The sequence below is a fragment of the Heteronotia binoei genome, chromosome 2 (genome assembly GCF_032191835.1).
Source record: "Heteronotia binoei isolate CCM8104 ecotype False Entrance Well chromosome 2, APGP_CSIRO_Hbin_v1, whole genome shotgun sequence".
NCBI lineage: Eukaryota > Metazoa > Chordata > Lepidosauria > Squamata > Gekkonidae > Heteronotia > Heteronotia binoei.
The window spans coordinates 195,701,748-195,722,213 of NC_083224.1; the positions used below are offsets into that span (position 1 = coordinate 195,701,748).

A 20,466-nucleotide genomic window follows, 5' to 3' on the forward strand; every position below is an offset into this window, starting at 1 on the left:
TCCTTCTTTTGGAAAAGGGGTGAGCGGTCTACGTGGTCGGGGCTGGAGGATAGGCATAGGTTGGTTTACGGGGGGTTTTTAAAAAGCAAATTATACATTACAAATTGTCAGCGTTGGCCTTGGGAAAGCAAAAAAAAAAAACCTCATAAGGGGGCAGGAGGAAGTTTAAATAACTTTTTTTTAAAAAAAGAAACAGAGGGCAGAGAGAGAGAGAGCGAGAGCAAACAAAGCCAGTGGTGACAAGATCAGGAAACGAAGAGAAACGTTGGAAACCAGCCAATGTCAGAGAATTCTGATCTTGCTCGCTAGCGACCACCCCAAAAGCTCCCCCCCACCCCTCCACCCCCCCGGTTGTCGTCCTCATCCAAAAAAAACGGGAAAACAAAATGGAAGAAGAGAGCGCTTATCTACACGGAGGAGGAGGGCAAGAAGGAGAGAGAGAGAGTCACAGATGGTCCCCCACCAGGACCAAGGGGCCCCCCCGGTGCTGGCCGGCCTCCGCTTTGGCCAGGCTCGCTTTCTGCCGCCGCTTGGCCAGCTTCGACTCCGAAGGGGGAGACAGCTGCATAGATCCTGAGGTAGCTTTAATGACGATGAGGCGCGTCTCCTCAGAGGCCGCCTCCTCCTCGTGCTGCATCAGCTGCCGATTGACAGCGATGGCTTCCGCCGCGAAGGACGTCAGCTCTTTGGCACTGCTGTTCCTGAAGAGACAGGGGGGAGAGAAGAAAAAAAGCTGGTCAGCCAATCCTGGACACCCACACGCCTCCCCCAGTGAATCGTCCTGAATCAAGAATGGAATGGAAATTACCCTAACAGAAGTGTGGGGTTAGTGATTCGAACACAGGACTTGGGGAGGGGAGGGCTCAAACCCAGAAGTGACATCATGCCACTCTAGGGCTCAGTGGGAACTCTGTGGCTCTACCACAGAGTTTCTGCTGAATCCTAGAGCGGTATAATGCCGCTTCCAGGCTCACCTCAGTTCAAATCCACGTTCAGCCCTGAAACTCAATGCGCGACCAATGGGCATGCCACTTTCTCAACCAAAACTATATGGCAGAACGTGAGAGGCCATGTTGGATCAGGCCAATGGCCCATCCAGTCCAACACTGTGTCACACAGTAGCCAAAACCCAGGTGCCATCAGGAGGTCCACCAGTGGGGCCAGGACACTAGAAGCCCTCCCACTGTTGCCCCTCTCCAAGCACCAAGAATACAGAGTGTCACTGCCCCAGACATAAGAACAATAGAGAAGCCATGTTGGATCAGGCCAATGGCCCATCCAGTCCAACACTCTGTGTCACACAGTGGCCAAAAAAACACAGGTGCAATCAGAAGGTCCACCAGTGGGGCCAGGACACTAGAAGCCCTCTCACTGTGCCCCCCCCTCCCAGCACCAAGAATACAGAGCATCACTTGCCCCAGACAGCGAGTTTCAACTATACGCTGTGGCTAACAGCCACTAATGGATCTCTGCTCCATGTGTTTATCCAATCCCCTCTTGAAGCTGGCTATGCTTGTAGCTGCCACCACCTCCTGTGGCAGTGAATTCTTTTAACTTCCATGGATTAGACCCAAGTTCCGCTTTTATCTCTACGTTTCTTGAAGAAGTTGAAAAGAACGAAAGTTTCAGGGGGAGGGGGGAACAGGATTTCACTCACCTTTGAAGGATGATTGGAGTTGGAAGGGTGTTATCTGGGGCACACTGAAAAAGACCAAAAAAAGGGGCAGGAGGAATTAAGATTTTAAGAATCAAGATTGCGTACCCAAACTTTCCAACCAACAGTAGCAAGATTAAGAAGGAGAACTGGTTTTTATACCCCATTTTTCTCTACCTACCCCATGGCACAGAGTGGCAAGAAGCTGCGGTATTGCAGCCCAAGATCTGCTCACGCCCTGGGTTCGATCCCGGCAGAAGCTGGGGTCGGATAGGCTGGCTAAGGTTGACTCAGCCTTCCATCCTTCCGAGGTCGGTAAAAGGAGCACCCAGCTTGCTGTGGGGGAAGTGTAGAGAACTGGGGAAGGCAAGGGCAAACCACCCCAGAAAAAGTCTTCCGTCAAAAACGTCGGGATGCGACGTCACCCCAGAGTCGGAAATGACTGGTGCTTGCACAGGGGACTGCCTTTACCTTTTCTCTACCTTATGGAGCTTCAAGCAGGCTCACGATCGCCTTTCCCTTCTTCTCCCCACAACATACACCTTGTGAGGCAGGTGGGGCTGAGAGAGTTCTCAGAGAGAGAGAACTGTCTGGCCCAAGGTCTCCCTGCTGCCTTCAGGTGGAGGAGTCAGGAATCATGTGAAATGTCATAACTCGGCATGCGAGTGCATCTGGGAGGGAAAAGGTTAAGAGAATTCTCTCTCGTATCCGGTACATTTGGTCGTTGACCTTACTCTCTCTCATTTCAGGGGTGTCAAACATGCAGTTCGGGGGCCGAATCAGGACCCTGGAGGGCTCCTATCAGGCCCCTGAGCAACTGGCTGTCAACGGCTTCCTTCTCCCCCTTTTGCTTCCTTCTGCGTAACAGCTTGCTCTGCAAGGCTTGCTCAACTGCACAGGAGCTACAGAGCAAAACCTCTATTTTCTCCATTGGCTGAGGCTCCTCCCTTGGGGAGGAAGGAGGGAGGAATAGCTTGTTTTTGCCAGGCTCTCTCAATTGCACAGATGACTGCCGATTTATACCCTGCCCTTCTCACTGAAACAGAGACTTAGAGCGGCTTACAATCACCTATATCTTCTCCCCCCACAACAGACACCCTGTGAGGTGGGTGGGGCTGAGAGGGCTCTCCCAGAAGCTGCCCTTTCAATGACAACCTCTGCCAGAGCTCTGGCTGACCCAAGGCCATTCCAGCAGGTGCAAGTGGAGGAGTGGGGAATCAAACCCGGTTCTCCCAGATAAGAGTTCACACATTTAACCACTACACCAAAACTGGCAGAGCTACTGAGCTAAGCCTCTCTTCTTTCTATTGGCCGAGGCTCCTCCCTAATCCCCTGGGGAAGGAAGGAAAGAAGCAGAGCTTCCTTTGCCCAGCATCTTTAAGACCGAGTGCTAACGTTTTAAACATGTGTTAAGTTTTTAAAATATATATATATATATATGTGCCTGTCTGTGCCCTCTGTAAAGTTTATATCTCTGCTACCTATATGAACATATGAAGCTGCCTTCTACTGAATCAGACCCTTGGTCCATCAAAGTCAGTATTGTCTTCTCAGACTGGCAGCGGCTCTCCAGGGTCTCAAGCTGAGGTTTTTCACACCTATTTGCCTGGGCCCTTTTTTGGAGATTCCAGGGATTGAACCTGGGACCTTCTGCTTCCCAAGCAGATGCTCTACCACTGAGCCACCGTACCTAATCTTAAATAGGTGCTCACATGGCCCAGTCCAACACGGCCTGGCCCGACAAGGTCTCGTTTACGTCAGATCCGGCCCTCATAACAAATGAATTCGGCACCCCTGGGTTAGAGGCTCATCCCCTTTGGCCTTTGCTCGCCTTCTGTTACATCTTATATAGGACCTCTCTTCTCTCTCTCACCTGGGTTTGGAGCTGCAGCAAGTTAACCTTTTTTGAACTGAAATCTGTTCACAATAAGTTAAATGTCCCTATGGGAATACGTCATGTCAGATGTGCTTCTATTTTTGTAAGCAGAATTCCTTTCTCTTGTTACCATGGGAGTCAGATTCTCCTCGCAATTTGTTTGAACGGCATTTTCCCCTTAACCGGGAAACATGGAAAATCAGGGCACTGTGAAAAAGCTTATCGTTCTTTTCCAACGCAATTGATTTTTAAAAAATTAACGCAATATATCAGGGGTGGCCAACGGTAGGCTCTCCAGATGTTCCCCCCCCCCTACAACTCCCATCAGACTCAACAAGTGGCCATGCTGGCTGGGGCTGATGGGAGGTGTAGGGAAAAAACATCCGGAGAGCTACCGTTGCCCTCCCCTGCAATAAATCAAACCCAGTGTTCCAGATTACAATACACTGCTCTTAACTGCTATAACACAGTGGCTTTCTTGTTTACACATTATGAAAAGAAAAACACACCCCAGCAATCATCCATGACCAGGCCTTGAATTCAGCTGGAGCTTACAGGAGCGCAGCTCCTGAACCCTTCTGAGAGTTCCCCCTCTTCCTCCCCACCTACCTACCTTGTCCATTGAATAGTAGGTGCAGCTGCATAACAATCCCTGGATTAGGAGAGCGGGCAGCTAGCCAGCCCCCAGGAGCTTTGCCACGCCCCCAGCAGTCCTTACTAACCTCTGGAGAAGCCCGCGCCACCATTTCTTCCTTTCTTATGTGATTTGGGGCAGCGGGTGGCTTGCTGGCCCTTTTGACCTGGGGGATGGGTGGCTCAGGAGAGCCCCAGGCAAGCGAGGCCTGCTTGGGCTGGCTGGATCTCTAGCCAGCCCAAGCAGGCCTTGCTCACCTGGGGCTCTCCTTTCTTGCATCAGGTTGCTTTTGGCTGGAGGGGGAGGGTGGCATACGCTAGTGAGTTTCACAGCCTATTTTTCTACAAAACGACCCCTTGCCCATGACCATCTTTCTAGGTTTTGTCAGATCAACGATATTCCTAACATGGGCGACCTTATTGGTTTCAGGGTAGAATCCAAAAATCAAATATTCCCGTTCTAAGCCCGACATGGCCTGAAACCCCAAAGCATCCCGCCCCCCTCCTCCTCTACCAACCCGCCTTGTTCAGATCATCCTCTTTCCTGGGGCTTTTTTTGTAGCAGGAACTCCTTTGCATATTAGGCCACACCCCCTGGATGGAGCCAATCCCCCAAGAGCTTCCAGGACTCTTCGTACAAGGCCTACCAAAAGCTCCAGGATTGGCTACAGGGATGGAATTCTAGCAGGACCTCCTTTGCATATTAGGCCACACCCCCTGGATGTAGCCAATCCTCCAAGAGCATACAGGGCTCTTAGTACAGGGCCTACTGCAAGCTCCAGGGGGATTGGCTACATCAGGGGTGTGTGGCCTAATATGCAAAGGAGTTCCTGCTACAACCCCCCCCCCCCGCTCTTTCCCATTTTTTATCCCTTTTCAACAATCACTGAAATTTCAGGAACAGTTTCCGTTCTCTGTTTTGTCCTGCCAGTTTCATAGATCTTTGTGCATCACACCCGCTTATACTGTCCCATTTTCAAACACACAGTTTGCAGAACGCTTATAAATGTACAAGGTTTACGCCTAGAACTGCAATTCATTAACATAGAAATGTTAATTTTACAGTAGAAAAAACAGAGGGGGGGGAGGGAACAGAGAAGTGCGGGAAAAAAAAGACTCAAAAATCCAAATTGTGCAAAGGGAAAGCAGACACCAGTTGGTGATTTTTTTTTAAACCGAAGAAGTGGGCAAGAAAATAAGTCAAACCACTTACCCCTTGTACCCACGGGTGTTTGAGGACTTCGGCCGCGCTGAGGCGTTTCTTCGCATCCCTCACGAGGAGCTTCGAAATGAGATCTTTGGCTCCGAAAGAGATATGAGCCCAATCTTTATCGGGGAATTCGTATTTTCCTTCCTGGATACTTTCAAACAGCATATTCTGCAAGGGGGGTGGGAAGGGGAACACGTTAGCCCTGGGCAGTCAAAATGACAACAGCCATGGCCCAAACCACACCCACAATTCCTCTCCCAAATGTGGTAAGGTACAGTGCCAGCTAGTGGTGGACAGCCAGCTGCGAGCTGGGTTCTAATTTTACTTATTTATTTTGTACATTTATAGCCCGCCTTTTCCCGCGAAGGGTTCAGGGCGGATTCCAACAAGCTAAAACATTAAAACCAACGATAAAACATCGAAAGAGTTAAAACAATTAAACCAATACAATAAGTCAGTCATTTAAGACAGCATGGATGGTATAAGCACTTGAGGCGTAATTATCGTGGGCAGCCCCAAGATGCCAACAGTACCGGCCCCAGTTGAAGGGGCAGTCATCGCTGGGAGGCCAGTGGGATGGTGTAGCAGGTTGAGGACGTCCGCTTGCCTCGGCCATAGTCCTGGCGGAACAGCTTCGTTTTACAGGTCCTCCGAAATGGTAACAAATCCGGAAGGGCCCGAATCTCTGTAGGGAGCTGATTCCACCAGGTCGGGGCCAATACCAATAAATGCTCATTGGATGGGGAAAGGCAAGGAAACGCCCTTTCTTCCGGGACAAACTAGCACTCCCCATGCACCACATCTATTATCAGAGGATCATTGCCAAAGCAAACCATGCAGCATCAACTTCCCGCAACATGTAGGGGAAAGCGGAACTGCACGTTCTCCAAGTGAGGCTAGAGCGGGTCCCCGACCTTTTGGAGGCGGCAGGCACCTTTGGAATTCCAACACAAGGCGATGGGCATAACCACAAAACGGCCACCACAGGAGGCGGAGCCAACCACAAAAATGACCACCATAGGTGGAGTCAGCCACAAAATGGCCGCCATAGAAGGTGGAGCCAGTCACAAAAATGGCTGCAGCCGTAGGTGGAGTCAGCCACAAAATGGCCACCGTAGAAGATGGAGCCAGCCACAAAAACAGCCAACGTAGAAGGTGGCGTCAGCCACAAAAACAGCTGCCGTAGGTGGAGCTAGCCACAAAAACGGCTGCCGTAGGTGGAGTCAGTCACAAAATGGCCGCCACAGAAGATGGAGCCAGCCACAAAAATGGCTGCAGCTGTAGATGGAGTCAACCACAAAATGGCCACCGTAGAAGGTGGAGCCAGTCAAAAAAAACAGCCGCCACAGAAGGTGGAGCCAGAAACACAAATGGCTGCCGTAGAAGGTGGAGCCAGCCACAAAATTGATTGCCGTAGAAGGTGGAGCCAGCCACAAAAATGGCTGCCGCAGAAGGTGGAGCCAGCCACAAAAATGGCTGCTGCAGAAGGTGGAGCCAGTCACAAAATGTCAGGGAGTGAGGTTACCAAAAGTCCCATCCGGCCCTCCCACCGGGAAGGGTGTTGGTACCACGTTATATAAAATTAAAGCTTTGGTATCTCCAATTTGTCCTAAACCATGTGGTCAATTAGCATCGTGCTTGCATTATTGGTGGCCTTGTCCTTTTATCTTACATTACTGGAAGAGTTACTTCAGTGTTAAAATCAAATGTTGAGTGTTAATTTGCCTGCCGACTCCGCAATGATTTTGCTCGATTGTTGGCTTGATCACAGGAAAAAAGATGTAGCGAAAACTGAACTAGCAACAAAATGGAAAGATAAATATCCTCCATCTTTGAAGAACTGGAAGGACAAAATATGGGATAATCGAAAAGGGCGTATTCTTCACTGTGTTCGTCTCAGTCTTTTGGGGGAAAAAAGTTGTGATCCCTTGACTACCAGTTGTGACTTACCTTTTGAATAATAATATTTTACCACAAAATCCTGTATTTCACAATTTGATATATATTTTAACGTTGATTGTAAGCGAAGTCATTCATTCAATAAAATTATTTTTATATAATAATTTTTTAAAAAGATACCAGGAGCAGGACCTGAGGAAATCAGAAATGGGATTTGTGTAACAAAAAACCCGAAGGACTCGAACAAGTGAGCCAAGCTGCGTGGGTGGCCATCGAACTCCAACCCAAGAAGTTTTATGCAGTTCTCCTATTCGGAGGTGCAGTTAGAAAGCCAGATGGGCTTCTGTGTGTGTGTGTGTGTGTGTGTGTGTGTGTTTTACCTGGCAGGCAGGGCAGGCCTCTCCGCGGTCCCAGCCGCAGTCGGTCCCACAGTGCCCCACGAAGGGGGGATAGCCGCTCAACATGATGTAAAGGATGACTCCCAGACTCCACAGGTCACAGCGCTTATCGTAGATGGAGGCCTCTTCGTTGAACGCCTCCACAACTTCGGGGGCCATGTATTCTGCGGAACCGCACTAAGGACGACCACGGGGAGGGAGGAGAGACAAGCAGGGGTGACTTTGTAGAAAAATAGATGGTGGAGCTAATTAGCACAACTCATTAGCATATGCCGCCGCCACCACCAACAGCACCCTGACGCAAGAAATTAGAGCAAGGCCTGCTTGGGCTGGCTAGAGATTCAGGCCTTGCTCACCGGAGCTTTCCTTGGCCGTCCCGCCCCACCACAGTCAAAAGGCCAGCAAGCCACCCGCTGCCCAAAATCACATCAGAAGTGGAGAAAGGGTGGCGCGGGCTTCTCCAGGGGTTAAAGAGGGCTGCTGGGGGCATGGCAAAGCCCCTGGTGGCTGGCTGGCTGCCCACTCTCCTCATCCAGGGATTGTTATGCAGCTGCACCTCCTGTTCAATGGACAAGGTAGGAGGGGAGAAGGAGGGGGAATCCTCAGAAAGGTTCAGGAGCTGTGCTCCTGTGAGCTCCCACTGAATCCCAGGCCTGGATATGAGCAAGTGGGAGTCAGAAGGTATGGGTGATTTAAAAGGTCCCTGCCACAAGATGATGTCACTTGTGGAGAATAAACTCTGGACAATAACTTTGGACCAAGATAAAGAGCTAAAGCCCAAAGAATTCGACTGAATACCAGATGCTGCAGACCAGGGATGGAATTCTAGCAGGAGCTCCTTTTGCATATTAGGCCACGCCCCCCCCAATGTAGCCAATCTTCCTGGAGCTTACAAAAAAAGAGCCTTGTAAGCTCTTGGAGGACTGGCTACATCAGAGGGGTGTGGTCTAATATGCAAAGGAGCGCCTGCTAGAATTCCACCCCTGCTGCAGACGAACAGGGAGGTGGGAGGTGGCTCACCCACTGCTTCCTCCCAGCCACAGGTGGAGACGAAAGGCTTTGTTACCTGAGCCAGCAAAAGATTAAGTCCTATGAAGGCCCATGCTTCTTGCCGGAAGGCACCTCCCTGTGTTCCGGACAGCAAAGACAGATGCTGTCTGCCCTTCCCAACCTGTGTGTCAGCCGGCACCGAAATAGCAAAGACATTCCTTCCCAGAAAGCCCTGGGCCAAGAGCTATAAAAAGGACCCAGCATTTCCAGGAAAAACAAAAGGGCCACAGGTTCAAAGCGGCCGGCTGCCCCCCCACCCACCCCCGGACTCACTTGTGCCTCCAAGAGAAGGGGGAAGGGAATAAGTCTCTCAGCGGCTACTAGCCGCAGTGGCTGAGGGGAATCTCCACATTCAGAGGCACAGAACCTCTAAACCCAAGAGCCAGGAGGCAACATGAGGGGAAGGCCTCGGCCTCTATGCCCCGTTGTTGGCCTCCAGAGGAACTGGTTGGCCACTGTGTGAGACAGAAGGCTGGACTGGAGCAGGGGTGGCCAAACTGTGGCTCGGAAGCCACATGTGGCTCTTTCGCATAAGAACATAAGAGAAGCCATGTTGGATCAGGCCAATGGCTCATCCAGTCCAACACTCTGTGTCAAACAGTGGCCCAAAAAATTTTAAATATACACACACACACACACACTGTGGCTAATAGCCACTGATGGACCTCTGCTCCATATTTTTATCTAAACCCCTCTTGAAGGTGGCTATGCTTGTGGCCGCCACCACCTCCTGTGGCAGTGAATTCCACATGTTACTCACCCTTTGGGTGAAGAAGGACTTCCTTTTATCCGTTCTAACCCGACTGCTCAGCAATTTCATTGAATGCCCACGAGTTCTTGTATTGTGAGAAAGGGAGAAAAGGACTTCTTTCTCTACTTTCTCCATCCCATGCATAATCTTGTCAACCTCTCTCATGTCACCCCGCAGTGGACGTTTCTCTAAGCTAAAAAGCCCCAAGCGTTTTAACCTTTCTTCATAGGGAAAGTGAAGACGGCTTGTCTATCACCCCGGACCATCACTTTAAAGAATAAGGATTTCGGACAGGCAGAGACAGAGACACAGGCAGAGAGAGAGACAGGCAGACAGAGAGAGAGAGAGGCAGAGAAAGAGACAGTGACACAGAGACACAGAAAGACCAAGAAAGACCAAGACCTACACATCAGAATTTCCTCCATGAACCTGTCTAACCCCCTTTAAAGCTGTATAGTCGTCTTTCCTTTTGCCTGCCCTGAACCTACCATCCATCAGACTCAGTGGATGCTCTCAGGTTCTAGCACTTTGGGGAAGGAAGAAAAAGCAAGTTTAAAAAAAAGAAAGAAAAAAAAGAGGCGCGCTGCAACTCCTTGGCAACCAGCGGAAAAGCACTCTTTGCATGCTCAGAAACCCCCTTTGCACATGCATGTACACACAAGTGAACGACACCTTGCAGATTGTGCAGAGCATGCACGCATGAATAACCCACCTTTCCACATAAAGAAGAGGGCCCAGAGGGGAATAACAGAGCTTCCCTGTTAGCAGTGCCTCTTCCCCCTCCCCCAGCCAGGCTAGAATGAACCCTCAAGGTGCAGAGTCACCAGTCCCTTGCACGGAGGTTGCATCAGCTGCCCCTCTCTTGGGAAGGAAACCTGAGCTGCCCGGAGAAGAAACCAGCAAGGGCAGGGTGGAGCCCATGACCTCTCTCACCTCCCCAACCACAGAACCAGGTCAGCCGTGGCATACAGCAGACATAATATTCGGGGAGGGGTGGTTAGAGAAGGGAGACGCCCCTCTTAGTTCTGCAAACTCTCCAGGATTCCAAAAAGGACCTTTCAGATCTGAAAGCCGCCTCCCCTGCAAGGTCTGTGCTAGGCCGAAACCAGGCCCAGATTTTTCCCTCTCAGTCAGCTTCTTGACCCCATGCCAAATCCACTTTATGCCCTTCCACACCGGAAGCGGTCTAGCTACACGTCAGGAAAGAACAGAAAACGAACATTTAAGGGGGGCAGCGGGAGGGTGGCCATCAGGGAGGTGACTTACGGAAACCTTGCAAGTTGGGGTCATTTTGTTAAAAAAAGAGGTTCCAGAGCCCATTAGCACAACTCATTTGCATATGCCACACACCCCCTGACATCACCGGAAGGTGAACTCAATTAGATCAGCTCAGCATCTACCTTCAAATGCTTCTGGAATAAGAATTGTCATAAAAGAAAGCCTTACTCCCATCATACTTTTTTTCCAATTCCTTTCCCCTCTGTGGCCACAGTGGGCATGAGGAAGATTTCCACCTGTCTGCTTGATATGTTTGGATTGTTTTTCCATTTTTCTGTGGGGGAAAATATTAGAAAATTTGTCAAATCTTAAGAGTTTAGCTAAAGAGAGAGAGGGGGGGAGAGGGGGAGAGAGAGGGAGAGAGAGAGGGGGGGGGAGGGAAAAGTGGAGAGAGACAGAGAGAGAGAGAGATTGGAAGAGTTTTAATGTTTCTAAGCATGTTTGTATTTTGAAGGGGGAGGGAATCACATTAATTGGGTTTGCCTCTGTTTGGCACATCTGTCTTACAGTGAGGTTTTCCTAAACGCCCTTGAGAAAAGTGGATAGAGTGGGAATCAAAACCTTTGGGCGATCCTTACAAAGACTTTTCAGTGGACTTTATATGGAAACGTCCTCTTTAAACACACACACATACAGAACATATGAACATATGAAGCTGCCTTATACTGAATCAGACCCTTGGTCCATCAAAGTCAGTCTTGTCTGCTCAGACTGGCAGCAGCTCTCCAGGATCTCAGGCTGAGGTTTTTCATGCCTACTTGGCCTGGGCTCTTTTTAGTTGGAGATGCCGGAGATTGAACCTGGGACCTCCTGCTTCCCAAGCATATGCTCTACCACTGAGCCACCGTCCCTCCCCCTAAAGAGAAACAAACTGAACATACGAAACTGCCCTATACGGAATCAAACCCCCCTGGGTCCATCAAAGTCAGTATTGCCTACGCAGACTGGCAGCGGCTCTCCAGGGTCTCAAGCTGAGATTTTTCACGTCTACTTGCCTGGACCCTTTTTAGTTGGAGATGCCGGGGATTGAACCTGGGACCTCCTGCTTCCCAAGCAGATGCTCTACCACTGAGCCACCGTCCCTTCATCTCCATCACCTACTACCTGGACCCTTTTGAGTTGGAGATGCCAGGGATTGAACCTGGGACCTCCTGCTTCCCAAGCAGATGCTCGACCACGAAGCCACTGTCCCTCCATCTCCATCACCTACTGCCTGGGCCCTTTTCAGTTGGAGATGCCGGGGCTTGAACCTGGGACCTTTCTGCTTACCAAGCTCTACCACGGAGCCACCGTCCCTCTACCAGAGAGAAGACGGAGGAAAAAGTGGACAACAGGGAAGAGTCAAGATTCGGGTTCAATTTCTGGGGAAACGCAGAAAGACAGACAAAATGCCCATGCTTAATTGGAGGGGGAACTAACACCAAGGCCTAAATCTGAAGCCAAACCAGAGAATCCAATTACACACCAGAGAACCATGCTTCCTTTAAAAACAGCACTTCTTACTTTTCGTACCTCTTAAAAATCACTACACGGTGGGGAGGAGGGAGAGCGCGGGTATGGGAAGTGCGAGACTTCCTTTGAGGGAGGCCAAGAAAACACAATAGTCAACACAGTAGACTTTTATGCATCAGCTCCACCCCCACACACACACACAAACACACATATGCTGATTTACTGCGCGACTGAGCTGCCGTCCCCGCCCCAGCTTCCAGATGAAAGACAGTCCTGACTGACCCAATTTTTTTTTTTTTTGGCAAGCTTCCTCACCTCCCACATCAAGGCGGGGAGGAGAAGGAAGGGAGGAGGAGAGAAACCTTCAACCCAATCAGCAAACACCAACCTTGCCTCGCCAGCCAATCAGGCAAGCTGTTGCTAAGGGTAGATCTTTTCGCCAGAACCGTCACCCTTGACTCAGTTGGGAGAGACACACTGCATTTCCAACCCGCCAGGCAACCAGGCATGTTCAGAAAGGAGGAAGAAGGGCACGCCAGGGGAGGGGAGCAAAGAATTAAAAACCATTATGTAAGGCTGAGATTTGCACTCAAGCGCAGAACTTCGGGGGGGGGGGGGGGAGAAGGCCATCGGATTAACGCCCGCCCGCTCTTGCGTAAGGACGTAACACAATCGCTCCCTCGAAGGGCGAAGACGGCGGGGTGAAACACAGTGCACTCAGGACGCAATTCTGGATTTTGCAGCTTTTGACGGCCAGGAATTTTGAAAGCCAAAAACCAGGGCTGCTTTTTTGGCAGCAGGAGCTCCTTTGCATATGAGGCCACGCCCCCCCCTGATGTAGCCAATCCTCCAAGAGCTTACAGGGCTCTTCATACTTACAGGCCTCACCGACTGTGAGCTCCAGGAGGATTGGCTACAACAGGAGGTGTGGCCTAATATGCAAAGGAGTTCCTGCTACAAAAAAAACCCTGCAGAAAACTACTTTAAAGGCTAGGCCTTCTCCTATGGTTTACAATCTGTGCAGCCCTTTCGCTTTTCAGACAACCGCCAGAGACGGGTGGATCAAACCGGCTTTGTGGAAAGTACCCGTCAAGCCGTAGCAGATTTCTTTGATTCCATGTGGTTTGCAAGGCAAGAGACATTTCAGAGGCGGTTTGCCATGGACTCCCTCTGCGTAGCAACCATGTACTTTCTTGGTGGTTTCCAGGCCTTATTTGGGGGAAGAGCTCACAGGAGCGAAGCTTTGGAACCTCTAGATTTTATTGTGCTCTTGATTTCTCTCTCCCCACCCCACCCCCCAAAAAATTACTCGCTTCTGGGCTCCATTGTTCAAACCCCCTGTGAGAATTTTGCTGAACTCTAAGATTTGACAAGAGCCCCGTGGCACAGAGGGGTGAAGCTGCAGTACTGCAGTCCAAGCTCTGCTCACGACCTGAGTTCGATCCCGGCGGAAGCTGGATTTTCAGGTCGCCAGCTCGAGGTTAACTCAGCCTTCCATCCTTCCGAGGTCGGTCAAATGAGTGCCCAGCTTGCTGGGGGGGAAGTGTAGAGGACTGGGGAAGGCAATGGCAAACCACCCCGTAAAAAGTCTGCAGTGAAAGCATTGTGAAAGCAACGTCACCCCAGAGTTGAAAATGACTTGTGCTCGCACAGGGGACTACCTTTACCTTTTTAAGATTTGACACACTTTCTAATATTTCCCCCCAACAAGTGCTAACATCTTAAGCATGTTTTAAGTTTAATAAAAATATATTTGGGTTTGTCTGCGTCCTTTATAAAGTTTATATCTCTGCTACCTAATCTTAAATAGGTACACACACGATTCAGCCCTACATGGCCCGGCCCAACAAAGTCTCATTTATGTCAGATCCGGCCCTCATTAACAAACGAGTTTGACACTCCTGAAGAAGAAGATATTGGATTTATATCCCGCCCTCCACTCCGAAGAGTCACAGAGCGGCTCACAATCTCCTTTACCATCCTCCCCCACAACTCCCCTGCTCTAAGCAGAATTACATATGAACATATGAAGCTGCCTTATACTGAATCAGACCCTCGGTCCATCAAAGTCAGTATTGTCTTCTCAGACTGGCAGCGGCTCTCCAGGGTCTCAAGCTGAGGTTTTTCACACCTATTTGCCTGGACCCTTTGTTGGAGATGCCAAGGATTGAACCTGGGACCTTCTGCTTCCCAAGCAGATGGTCTACCACTGAGCCACCGTCCCTCCCCCCCACCGTCCCTCCTGCAATTAGTGTGAGGTCGCTCACAGTTTGTTAGCCCCTGGCTCACACATTTTTGTCTTCGCTCAGGAAAAATGGTTCCAGAGCACATTAATTCATGCAATAGCTTTAATGCCGGTAGCTCACGAAGAAGAATTTTTGCTCACAAGACTCCACAGCCTAGAGAGAGTATTGATTGTAGGCCAGGCAACAGGAAAGGGCAACTAGAATGATTAAAAGGTTTGGAACACTTTCCCTACAAAGAAAGGTTAAAACGCTTGGGGCTCTTTAGCTTGGAGAAACGTCGACTGCGGGGTGACATGATAGAGGTTGACAAGATTATGCATGGGATGGAGAAAGTAGAGAAAGAAGTCCTTTTCTCCCTTTCTCACAAGACAAGAACTCGTGGGCATTCGATGAAATTGCTTAGCAGTCGGGTTAGAACGGATAAAAGGAAGTCGTTCTTCACCCAAAGGGTGATTGACGTGGAATTCACTGCCACAGGAGGTGGTGGCAGCTACAAGCATAGCCAGCTTTAAAAGGGAATTGGATAAAAATATGGAGCAGAGGTCCATCAGTGGCTATTAGCCACAGCATATGTGTGTGTGTGTATGTGTATGTATGCATGTATGTATATGTGGGTGTGTTATAATATTATTAAACATATATGGTACATTTCTATATATTTCAAATTCTACTTTATTTCTAAATCTGGAATTAAGCGCTCCAAACTTTCTACACCTATACACACACACACACACTGGCCACTGTGTGATACAGAGTGTTGGACTGGATGGGCCATTGGCCCGACCCAACATGGCTTCTCTTCTGTTCTTATGTGACACAGAGTTTTGGACTGGATGCGCCATTGGCCTGATCCAACATGGCTTCTCTTCTGTTCTTACGTGACACAGAGTGTTGGACTGGATGGGCCATTGGCCCGACCCAACATGGCTTCTCTTCTGTTCTTATGTGACACAGAGTGTTGGACTGGAGGGGCCATTGGCCCGACCCAACATGGCTTCTCTTATGTTCTTATGTGACACAGTGTTGGACTGGAGGGGCCATTGGCCTGACCCAACATGGCTTCTCTTATGTTCTTATGTGACACAGAGTATTGGACTGGATGCGCCATTGGCCTGACCCAACATGGCTTCTCTTCTGTTCTTACGTGACACAGAGTGTTGGACTGGATGGGCCATTGGCCTGATCCAAAAGGGCTTCTCTTATGTTCTTATGTGACACAGAGTGTTGGACTGGAGGGGCCATTGGCCTGACCCAACATGGCTTCTCTTATGTTCTTACGTGACACAGAGTGTTGGACTGGAGGGGCCATTGGCCTGACCCAACATGGCTTCTCTTATGTTCTTATGTGACACAGAGTGTTGGACTGGAGGGGCCATTGGCCTGATCCAACATGGCTTCTCTTCTGTTCTTACGTGACACAGAGTGTTGGACTGGATGGGCCATTGGCCTGATCCAACATGGCTTCTCTTCTGTTCTTATGTGACACAGAGTGTTGGACTGGATGGGCCATTGGCCTGACCCAACATGGTTCTCTTATGTTCTTATGTGACACAGAGTGTTGGACTGGAGGGGCCATTGGCCTGACCCAACATGGCTTCTCTTCTGTTCTTACGTGACACAGAGTGTTGGACTGGATGGGCCATTGGCCTGATCCAACATGGCTTCTCTTCTGTTCTTACGTGACACAGAGTGTTGGACTGGATGGGCCATTGGCCTGATCCAACAAGGCTTCTCTTATGTTCTTAAAGTGAAAGATCAGTAACTGGGAAACCTGGTCACACAACGCCCTATTAATGCAAATAAGCCTGCAAAAGTCCCTTCCCCATACGTGTTTCTTTACTATCCCATGCAATATGAGTGCTGGTCATTAAAGAAGACTTCCAGCTCGGAAACACTTCCCCTTGACAATCGCTATTCGTGTCTGGTCACCTAACGAGGAACTCCTACTCGCCCCAGGTGCTTGGCTCTGTATAAACCCATTTAGGAAATGGGGGTAACACCCTGAGGCAAGTGTGGCTGAGAGAGCTCTCCTAGAAGCTGCCCTTTCAAGGACAACTCTGCCAGAGCTATAGCTGACCAAAGACCATTCCAGCAGCTGCAAGCGGAGGAGCGGGGAATCAAACCCAGTTCTCCCAGATAAAGAGCGCACTTCACCATTACACCAAGCTGGTTCTCCAATGAACCTCAAAATTATATCAGCAGGAGAAATCACACTTTCTCTATCCAAATCACACAGCGTTTCTGGAACATCTCCTTCAGGATTCCGTCCTCGGGAGGGGGGGGGGAGGCTTCTTACCGGGGTGAGGAGCTCCGGGGTGGAGATGGGGGAACAATCACCGTTCAACTTGATTCCGCTTCCCAAGTCGAAGTCGCAGATTTTAACTGGGGAAACCTGGTGTTTGGGGCAGACATCAGCAAAGGAACAAAAACAAAGTCATCCATTAATTTCATAAGAACACCAAGCTACTAGGGTATACAAATCAAGGTCTAAATATAAACCCACTCCCCCTTCACTCCTACAATCTCCTTTTCCTTCCTCCCCCACAACAGACAACCTGTGAGGTGGGCGGGGCTGAGAGAGCTCTCCCAGAAGCTGCTCTTTCAAGGACAACTCCTGCGAGAGCTATGGCTGACCCAAGGCCGTTCCAGCAGATGCGAGTGGAGGAGTGGGGAATCAAACCCGGTTCTCCCAGATAAGAGTCCACGCACTTCACCACTACACCAAAGTGGCTCTCTTTTCTTTTGAAAAGCTGCCAGCTCTCATTTGTTATTTTTAAATCTCCTTGCCGCACCCTGCAACAGTAAGTTCTGCCAGCCCTCAAAGAACATCCCGACCCAGAAGTTTAAACCGGGCTCCTTACCTGATTGGAACTCTCACAGAGAATATTTTCTGGTTTTAAATCTCTATGTGCTATTCCTAGGGAGATGAAAGGGGAGAGGAAGGTTGTAAATTAAATGTCAGGTGCAAAATCCCACCTCCCCCCCCCCCCCCCCAATATTCTATTGCTGAGAAGAATGGGGTAACCAGCACTTTTTTTGTAGCAGGAACTCCTTTGCATATTAGGCCACGCCCCCTGATGTAGCCAATCCTCCAAGAGCTTACAGGGCTCTTCGTACAGGGCCCACTGTAAGCTCCAGGAGGATTGGCTACATCAGGGGTGTGTGGCCTAATATGCAAAGGAGTTTCTGGAGCGAGGCAGGGAAACAGGCGGAATAGCAGTGCCAGCTCTGTAGAGTTGGTGCAGTTCTCCTTTCAAAAACCAGAGAGCCAGTTTGGTGTAGTGGTTAAGTGTGTGGACTCTCATCTGGGAGAACCGGGTTTGATTCCCCACTCCTCCACTTGCACTTGCTGGAATGGCCTTGGGTCAGCCATAGCTCTTGCAGGAGTTGTCCTTGAAAGGGCAGCTGCTGTGAGAGCCCTCTCCAGCCCCACCTGCCTCACAGGGCGTCCGTTGTGGGGGAAGAAGGGAAAGGAGATTGTAGACTGCTCTGAGCCTCTGTCCTTGAAAAGGCAGCTGCTGTGAGAGCCCTCTCAGCCCCACCCACCTCACAGGGTGTCTGTTGTGTGGGGAGAAGATATAGGAAATTGTAAGCAACTCTGAGTCTCTGATTCAGAGAGAAGGGCAAGGTATAAATCTGCAATTCCTCTTCTTCTACACAAAAAGCCCTGGGGCTGAGAGTGCTGAGAGAACTGCTCTTGAGAGAACAGCTCTGAAACAACTGTGATGAAGAAGAAGAAGATGAAGATATTGGATTTATATCCCGCCCTCCACTCCAAAGAGTCTCAAAGCGGCTCACAATCTCCTTTACCTTCCTCCCCCCACAACAAACATCCTGTGAGGTGGGTGGGGCTGGAGAGGGCTCTCACAGCAGCTGCCCTTTCAAGGACAACCTCTACCAGAGCTATGGCTGACCCAAGGCCATTTCAGCAGGTGCAAGTGGAGGAGTGGGGAATCAAACCCGGTTCTCCCAGATAAGAGTCCGCACACTTAACCATTACACCAAACTGGCTCTCCAAGGTTACCCAGCTGGCTGCATCTGGAGAAGGAGTGGGGAATCAAACCCGGTTCTCCCAGATTAGAGTCCGTGCTCTTAACCACTACACCAAATTGGCTTCCGAGCCACCTGTTTCCCCACACACACATACGCACACTCCCTCCCCTAGCCCTCTTGCTGATGGTGCCCCAACCAAGGGTTCTCGAAAGGAGAACTGCACCAATTCTACAGAGCTGGCTGTGCCAGTCCGCCCGTTTCCCCGCCTCGCTCCAGCGGGCAAGGAACTGGAAAAACAAGATTTAAGCAACAAGTCCCCCACCCGGAATGCCTCTGAAGCATTAAACATTAGGTTTTGACATTCCGTTCAATCAGCAAGGGGAGAGGAAAGGAAAGAAGAGGGCTGGATGTCCCACTGCGAGGCAAAACTCCCCACCCACACAAGCCGCGGAGGGCGTGGGTGAAGGACAGTGCCCTGATCGGCGGTGACAGAGGGTGCCCCCCAGATCCCTCAAAAAGATTGCACCCGGAAATCCAGTTAACAAAAAATTAACCTGTCACCAGAATCGCTCTTGTTAAACCTCCGGGTGGAAGTCAAAATCCTTTGAAGGGTATCCGAAAACGTGTAACTCTACTCTTTTATGCAGCAAGAAATGTCATAGCCACCGCTTGGAAGGGGAGAACAATCCCCTCTATTCGTCTTTGGTATAAAACCATTTGGAATACAGATCTTACGGCTAAGATAAATGACCAGATGAAATGAATACCCAATCAAGAAGGTCGGTCTGACTTTACGGCAACAGGGTTCTGAGATCCCAGATATACTTTATATGGTACACCCAGGGCTTTTTTGGTAGCAGGAACCCCTTTGCGTATTAGGCCACACACCCCTGATGTAGCCAATCCTCCTGGAGCTGACAGTAGGCCCTGTGAGAAGAGCCCTGTAAGGGATTCTAGCAGGACCTCCTTTGCATATTAGGCCACACACCCCTGATGTAGCCAATCCTGCTGGAGCTTCCAGTAGGCCCTGTAGGAAGAGCCCTGTAAGGGATTCTAGCAGGACCTCCTTTGAATATTAGGCCACGTACCCCTGATGTAGCCAATCCTCCTGGAGCTGAAAGTAGGCCCTGTGAGAAGAGCCCTGTAAGGGATTCTAGCAGGACCTCCTTTGCATATTAGGCCACACACCCCTGATGTAGCCAATCCTCCTGGAGCTTACAGCAGGCCCTGTGAGAAGAGCCCTGTAAGGGATTCTAGCAGGACCTCCTTTGCATATTAGGCCACACACCCCTGATGTAGCCAATCCTCCTGGAGCTTACAGTAGGCCCTGTACAAAGAGCCCTGTAAGGAATTCTAGCAGGACCTCCTTTGCATATTAGGCCACACCCCCTGATGTAGCCAATCCTCCAAGAGCTTACAACAGGCCCTGTAAAAAGAGCCCTGTAAGGAATTCTAGCAGGACCTCCTTTGCCTATTAGGCCACACCCCCTGATGTAGCCAATCCTTCTGGAGCTTACAGCAGGCCCTGTACAAAGAGCCCTGTAAGGAATTCTAGCAAGACCTCCTTTGCCTATTAGGCCACACACCCCTGATGTAGCCATTCCTCCTGGAGCTTACAGCAGGCCCTGTAGGAAGAGCCCTGTAAGGAATTCTAGCAGGAGCTCCTTTGCGTATTAGGCCACACACCCCTGATGCAGCCAATCCTCCTGGAGCTTACAATAGGCCCTGTACGAAGAGCCCTGTAAGGAATTCTAGCAGGACCTCCTTTGCCTATTAGGCCACACCCCCTGATGTAGCCAGTCCTCCTGGAGCTGACAGTAGGCCCTGTACGAAGAGCCCTGTAAGGGATTCTAGCAAGACCTCCTTTGCATATTAGGCCACACACCCCTGATGCCGCCAATCCTCCAAGAGCTTACAAGGCTCCTTTTTTGTAAGCTCTTGGGTGATTGGCTGCATCAAGGAGGTGTGGCCTAATATGCAAAGCAGCTCCTGCTACAAAATGAGCCCTGATTAAGAGGCATTTTCA

General features: G+C 50.1%; 1 protein-coding gene across 1 annotated transcript in view; it reads right to left on the reverse strand.

Moving 5' to 3' along the window:
* Nucleotides 1-360: 360 nt before the first annotated feature.
* Nucleotides 361-20,466, reverse strand: part of MKNK2 (MAPK interacting serine/threonine kinase 2) — a 61,128-nt gene continuing 41,022 nt past the window's right edge. The window contains exons 9-14 of the mRNA XM_060232791.1: nucleotides 17,309-17,364; nucleotides 16,744-16,839; nucleotides 7,653-7,847; nucleotides 5,377-5,541; nucleotides 1,658-1,701; nucleotides 361-701 (exon numbers count right to left, since the gene is read on the reverse strand). Coding sequence (XP_060088774.1) covers nucleotides 446-701; nucleotides 1,658-1,701; nucleotides 5,377-5,541; nucleotides 7,653-7,847; nucleotides 16,744-16,839; nucleotides 17,309-17,364 — 812 coding nt within the window. The 3' untranslated portion in view covers nucleotides 361-445. The remainder of the gene's footprint in view (nucleotides 702-1,657; nucleotides 1,702-5,376; nucleotides 5,542-7,652; nucleotides 7,848-16,743; nucleotides 16,840-17,308; nucleotides 17,365-20,466) is intronic.